The sequence below is a fragment of the Marmota marmota genome, unplaced genomic scaffold (genome assembly GCF_001458135.2).
Source record: "Marmota marmota marmota unplaced genomic scaffold, marMar, whole genome shotgun sequence".
Taxonomy (NCBI): domain Eukaryota; kingdom Metazoa; phylum Chordata; class Mammalia; order Rodentia; family Sciuridae; genus Marmota; species Marmota marmota.
The window spans coordinates 47,644,534-47,651,472 of NW_026000026.1; the positions used below are offsets into that span (position 1 = coordinate 47,644,534).

Sequence of the window (6,939 nt, forward strand, 5' to 3'; positions counted from 1 at the left end):
TCTCTAATAAAATACAAAATAGGGCTGGGGATATGGCTCAGTGGTGGAGTGACCCTAAGTTCAATCCCTGGTACCAAAAAAAAAAAAAAAGAAAGAAAGAAGGAAAGAGGGTGGGAGAACAAAGGAGGGAGGGAAAGAAAGAGAAGGAAGGAAGGAAAGAAAAAGGGGGGATGGAGGGAGATTGATAGCCCTGGATTTAGGACTAAGATACAGAAATATAGCAAATTATGGGGAATTTGCTATAGGATCAAAATGCCTTTTTGAATCAGTTTTTGAAAGTCTCACAGAAAAATACATGACTAAGAGCATCATTTAAAAAAAATGAACTTAGACTCATGAGATAGCATATAAAGGTAAATTCTATGAACATTTTGACTAGATCAATATGCATTCACTGCTTTCATGTAATAAACATTAACACATCACCACATGCTGTACACTGAGTGTTTACAGATAATAAGGAAGATAGTATCACTGCCCCTCTCTACAGATGTGATAAGGGAGCCTAAGAGAATGTAGGAGCTGGCCTGAGTCAGAGATCTGGTGGAACTTACTCACAGGTGGTTTAGCTCCAGGGTCCCTGGGCATCACCACTTCAATCTATACACACACACATACACCCCTAGAGGCATGTCCCAGACACTACTGCTGTGTAACAAGTCACTCTACTGCTTGATGGAGTGTTAAGCAAATGTCTGAACTTATGATGATTCAGGAACTCAGGAAAGGCCCAGTTGGGCAATTCCTGTGAGAGGTCACCATGTGGTTGCAGTCAGATGACAGCTGATGCTGTAGTTACCTGGGAGCTGAAGGAGGACTGGACATCCATGGTGGTCCCAGCAGGTGATGCTATCTTGGTAGGGAACTTAGCTGGGGTTGTCACCTGGAGCTTCTCCTGAAGTTTCTCAGGCATGGCAGTTTAGGTGTTGGGCTCCTTGCAGGAAGCCTGGCTTCCCCCAGGGCGAGGGTACAAGACAGCCTTAGCAGGGACCTTTGCTGACCCCACATTGGAGGTCATCACCTCCCTTCCTGGGCTGTTTTGGTTGATGTAGTCATGAGCCCATTCAGAATCAAAAGCAGGGACACAGAACCCAACACCTGAATGCCCACAGTGCTGAAGAAGTTCAGAGCCATGTTTTAAAATCTCCACAATATATGACCACATAAATTTTAAAAATCCAAAATTTATAGTGTTTACTCTAAGCCACACACTGTACTGAACTTATTTCTGTGGATTATCATATATACTTATATCGAACATTTGAAATAAATAAATATCAAAGCAAAACCATGCATATAGTGTATGCAGCAGGTGGGCCTTCTCCCCAGGACACACTGTTCACAGTCAATTCTGGGTCTGAGTGGTTTCTGTCTCAAGAGTGGCAGATGGAAGGACAGGGGTGGAGCACATGCTATTTTAGGACTGTGACCTCCCTGTTCAAGCACCAAGCACCAAGATATTACTGTTCATGCAATGACAGTGACATCAAGGTGATATTAATAACACAAATTCCTTGGAGATCAAGTCCATCACATGCCAGGGCATTTGTTTTAAACACTACATCCGTTAAGCTGCACACAATGTAGAAGAAAGGCTGGGGACGTCCATCTGTGACCACTGCATGACATCTTGTCCTGAGAGTACTGGAGGAGGTGCTGCCTGTGCTCTGTAATATGTTGTCCCTGACTTAGATTCTGGTTCAGTTACACCCACACCAATACATTTTCCATGTTTTTTTCATGTGGGTAATTGAATATTTTATGGATAGTAGATGGAAATCCACCTATTTAGTCTCTGGGGAACCTGACAGTGAGAGGCAGTCTCCAAATCGATGCTTCCAGGTTCCTTCCTAGGTCCCTGCTCTCTCTTGTCCATTTCCTAGGAGCCACTGCAGCTGGATAGCTGTGATCTCAGCCCCTTTCTACTCTTTATCTAAGACCAGATATCCTGAAGGGTGACAGCATTGGCCCTGACATGCACACATGACTCTGTGGCCTCAGCTTCCTGTTTATGGCAGACTCTTCCTGCATGCATTTGAGATAGTAGAGACAGTAACCACTCAGGAGGAACTAATGTCACGTTCTTTATTGAACAAGGCAGAAGCAGTCTACATGCACCAAGCACTGTTGTGTTTGAAAAGTAATGAGAGGGAAGGAACAAGGGGAGAGCCACTTAGGTGCTCAACACCTGCCCACAGTCGCCTTCTTTACTGGTCTGCTGGTGCTGGCACACTGGGACTTCTCCCAGGGCTGGAGGACACATGTGAGGGTCAGAGTCACTACATGACACAGGAGTAAGGGTATTCAGTGCAGTCCAGACTGGCACAGACCCTTAGGCATTCTGACAGCTGGATTTTGTCATGGAGATTGTGCCCAGCCAGGGCACAGTGTAGATCTGGAAAGAGCAGAGTGCTTTCTGTACAAGGGAAGAAAGAGGAACAATCAGTATAGGTTACAGTTAACAAGGAGGATGGCCAGCAGTAAGATGTCTGAATGGAGGTACAGAATAACGGAGGTGAGACACTTGGCATCCACGGCCCCTGCCAGATCCCAGAACAATCATCCCGATCCTGCAATGTCTACTCATTCCCCTTCCTATTGCTCGAGTCTACCAGATGGCTTGTGACCCTCTGCTGGGATTGTGGGATTCCTCATCTTCCTGCCCCCAGCACAGCCCCAGCCCTCTAAGGACCAGCTTATGTCAGGCTGTGAGAGCCCCAAGGATGCAGAGAAGGCTGCTTACTGTTCCAGTTCCCTCTACTTCCAGCATCAAGAAGAGCACAGAGGGAAGCAGTGGAGCATGGGAAATACCCCTGAAAGACGCAGGGTGGGAGCAGGGGAGGCAAAGCAAGGGCTGCTCTCCCCAGGGACACGGAGAGGCTGGCATTGGGTGAGCAGCGACAGAACCACAGGGTTTCAGCCGCTTAGAGGCCTCTAATTTGTTCAGCATGGTTCTGGGCAGGTGTCCAAGGCTGGGATTAACAGAGCCTTTTCTCCCTCCCTGGCAACCATCCCTAGAGCTGTGTCCTCTAGTCCAGTGGGCAGCAACCCAAAAGCACACAGGGCTGTCCTCCACTCTGCAATTATGTTAATCATAATTGTGTATACGCACACAGCCCTTTCTACAGCATCCCACCTATGCACAGGTCTGCATCGTCATAAACTCAAATACACCCCATACTCACATATTCATAGATAGATCTTCATGAACCAGCAGACTCCCCACTCCACATAGACACACACATTCAACACATGCACCCAAGCATGTGCATACATGCTTCTCTTGACACATATTCAAATATGAGCGCACAAAGACAAGCTCACATACCCCTCTGCATGTATGATTGGTCCTTGAACCCTATCAGAGACATACCCTCTTCAGATGTGGCTCTTCATGGAAGGGACAGTCAGCCAAATAGGCCTGGGTCTTGGTACATGTGGTTCGCCCCATCTCCACATCCAAGAAGTAGTTCACCCCAGACACGATCTATATTAATAGAATAGGATTCACTTACAGTACTTCTGGTCAATGTCATATGCTTGCAGTTGCTCTACATTATAGAGATAATGTGTTTGCTAGGATTCTTGTCTGCATTCACGAGCTGCCCAAAGTATCAACCACAAAGCATACAAGCCAACTCTTCTAGCAGGATGGCCGCAGGTCCTGCTTTGCATCTTATTTCCTTCAGAGCAACTCTTAAAAAGGTGTCTCATGCAGGTGAGTAAGAGGAGAACCAGGAAAACAAAAGGCAGGGCCTAAAATTATTGCTTATTTGGGTTCAAGAAGGGAAGGCGTGGTTCTGGGAAGCTAACAAGGGTGGAGGCAGTTTCATGTTTCAGGAATGTAGGGCTGGTCTAAGCACAAAGGAAGGCTCTCTGCCTCAGGAGAGGACAACTGAATTCTGCTGACTGTGGCTCAGGAGGCAGGGAATGCTGGGCTGGGTTCGCTTAGGAGAGTGGCACCCTGATGATTCAGCCTCAGCTGGATTTCAGTCACCAGCATGTAGCCTATGGAGAATCCCATTCCTTCCACTTACCCCAGGCTCAGAATTCCCTCATTTTACACATACAGGGAGATTTCAAACCAAGAAGAAAGACTGTCTCTCAGATGCCTCCAAGTTCAGTGATTTTTTTTTTTTTTTTGCCATGCTCGGGATTAAACCCAGGGCTTTGTCCATGTGAGGCAAGCACTCTGCCAACTGAGCTATATCTCCAGCCCCTTCAGTGAAATTTTTGATGGAAATATTTCTTAAGTGTGTCTTACACTTGTGTCTTACATTTGTTATTAAAAAAATAGAATTTAACCCTTTCCCTGCACAGGGCACACTTATTAGAACTGAAGAGAACAGGGTGATGGACATGGTGACAGGGCTCTAGATCATGCCCTGTGCAGGGTCCTGGATCCTTTAGTACAGGCTTTTTCTTCCGTAACATAAGAGTTATGTCCTGTGCTCTGCTCCAAGTTAGCATCACACTTGAGAGGTAGGCAAGGGCTGTGGCACTGGAAAGTGCACATGTCCAAGGGGAGAGTATCAGTTGATTACTGTAGGAGAAATGGGTCTTGCCTTGACTCATCTGAATTTTTAAGAGAGGGTGGAAATGAACTTGAGACACTGGACTGTGGTACAACACTTATGTAGTCATGTCACTGTGCACTGCTCTGCCCTGGAACACAGGCCATCTGGTCTAAATTCCAACCTTCCTGCAAAAAACGAGCCTGGGGTCCTAGGTGCCCTTGGTGTTCTCTTTACCCTGTTCTCCTCCTGGCTGACTGCCCTCCTTATTTGGTGAGGGCTGCAAAGGCTGGGCTCAGGAGGAGTCCTTTCTACCTTAGTAGGTACTCAACTGCTCAAAGGTACTGCCCATGTTGCACCTGTCTCAGGGTGAGGAACATATATCCTTAAGGCTGCCCCCAGGGAATGTTTCCATGGTATGCCTACAGAAAGAAGCAAGGTTTTTCAGGATATGCTGAATGGCGCTTGCTCAGAGGACTCAAGAGATGGGCTGCCTCAGGATCTGTATCTAACCTTGAGGAACATCAGAGCCACCCAGAATGAGCAGTCTATTCAACCAGGTGTTGCTTCATGACTGGCACGTGTTCTCAGAAATGTGTCATTGTTCAAATGTCATAGCATAAATACACAAAATAAGACGACTATAACTTCACAGGATGATATAATCTTATGGAATCGCCACTGTACATGCAGTCATCATTGTGAGCATATGACTGAACACCACAGTTGGCTGGACCTTTCAAAATGTCAAGATCACAAAAACAGCAGGAGCTCTCCAGATGAAAAGAGGCTGAGGAGACAGGTCTTTGCAGCATATACTCAGAGTGCCCATTAGTGTGAACTAACTGAGTAAGTCTGTGAGTTAGGCAACTGAAAAGGTCAATGCTGATTCCTGATTTTCAAAACTGAATCTTGGGTATGTAAGACAATGCCAGCGTTTACAAGAAATGTACACTACATTTTAGCGTTTACTCTCAAAAGATTCAGAAAAACAAATGCATATAAATACACTCAGGTACAGGTGAATACTGGGAGACCTATGAGAACAGAGCAAACATGGTCAAATATTAACATCGGAGGGATGGGGATTGTAAGATGTTTTGTATTACTGTTGCAACTGCTCTATAAATAAATTTCAGAGAACGTCGGAATAAATTGTTAAAAGGAAAAAGTTCTCAATCGATCTTTCAGTGAAGGCAGCCAGGTGGGTTTTTTCCCATCGCCAGTATTTGTTCATTTACTTATTCTAACTAGGCATATATGACAGCAGAATGCATTTTGATTCATTGTACACGCCTGCAGCACAACTTTTCATTTCTCTGGTTTTAACAGTTCACTTGAGCCCTGGGAGCTGTATAGGGGAAGACTGACTCCAACCTGGAGCCCTGGTGTCTCTGGCTTCAGTGACCCTAGCAAAACAGAACTAAGACGCCAGACTTGTAGTGTCTGCCAGGTTTCAGGCAGAAGCAGAAGTAGGGATTTGCCCCTGAAGGGCTGTGACAACTCCCTGGTGACAACACAGGCGTGTCGGCGTCCCGGAGATCCAACTGGCTCCTAGGCCAGCGGTGGCCGCCAGGGGCGCCGAGGTGGATGCAGCAGCTAGGGAAGCGCGAGCGGGGCTAGGAAAGCCGGGGCTCGCCCTCCGAGGGGCAAACCCGCCAGACTCACACCCTCCGGGTAGAACACGCACCTGCTTGCGGGCGCGCACCACCTTCATGGCTCGGCTGTGGTATGCGTCGTTGCTCCCTTTGTTGTACTCGCTGACTGCGAAGTCCACGGCGCGGCGTACGCCTTCCTCGTTGACGTCGGCTTCCTCCAGGCCGCCCAGCAGGCGCGGAGAAAGCCTGGGGCTTGCGCCCGTCGCTGGACTCACGGTCAGCGCCACAGCTAAGGCTGCCAGCAGGAGCAGCGGGATGCTCAGAGATCTCGCCATCGTCGGCTCAGACGTGGAGCCGATGTCTCGGCAGAACACCGGGACAGGAGCCGAAGATTGAGCACCACCCGGAGGCCATCCGACTTTTATCCTGTTTCTGCTGGCCGTCCCTCCCCCACCCGACCCCTCCTTTTCCGGGTTGCCACCCTCTCTTCCGTCCCTCCTCCCAACCTCACTCCCGGCCACGCCTCTTCTCCCTAGGCCGGCCCCTCTCTTCTACCTCCCTCTCAGGTTGTTGTTCCGTGTCCCGCCCTCTAACTCTCCACCACCTCCCCGTACGCTCTCTTCACTTCCTCTCTTGTTATTCTCTCCCGCCTCCTACTCCTTCCATCCCCAAGCCTACTCTTCCATTGCCGGTGCTCCGCCTCTGTTCCTTCCCTCCCCGTTCCCCGCCCCTGTCCCTTCCCCTCTCGGCTCCCCGCCCCTGTCCCTTCCCCTCTCGGCTCCCCGCCCCTGTCCCTTCCCCTCTCGGCTCCCCGCCCCTGTCCCTTC

The 6,939-nt window shown here is 48.6% G+C and overlaps 1 protein-coding gene across 1 annotated transcript; it reads right to left on the reverse strand.

Annotated features, from left to right (window-relative positions):
* Positions 1 to 2,071: 2,071 nt before the first annotated feature.
* On the reverse strand, positions 2,072 to 6,569 carry LOC107140493 (cystatin-C-like). The gene is made up of 3 exons (XM_015483586.1): positions 6,205 to 6,569; positions 3,374 to 3,487; positions 2,072 to 2,416 (listed from the first exon to the last, which is right to left on the reverse strand). Exons 1-3 carry the CDS (start codon positions 6,445 to 6,447, stop codon positions 2,333 to 2,335), a joined length of 441 nt encoding a protein of 146 aa, XP_015339072.1. The 5' UTR covers positions 6,448 to 6,569; the 3' UTR covers positions 2,072 to 2,332.
* Positions 6,570 to 6,939: the final 370 nt, after the last annotated feature.

Bases quoted from the DNA above. Each gene is read 5' to 3' on its own strand.
- LOC107140493 (XM_015483586.1), bottom strand. From the start codon at position 6,447: ATGGCGAGATCTCTGAGCATCCCGCTGCTCCTGCTGGCAGCCTTAGCT. The intron at 3,488-6,204 runs GTGCGTGTTCTA...CTATTAATATAG, and splicing joins TGGTGCGCGCCCGCAAGCAG to ATCGTGTCTGGGGTGAACTA. The intron at 2,417-3,373 runs GTATGTCTCTGA...TCCCTTGTACAG, and splicing joins AAGAGCCACATCTGAAGAGG to AAAGCACTCTGCTCTTTCCA.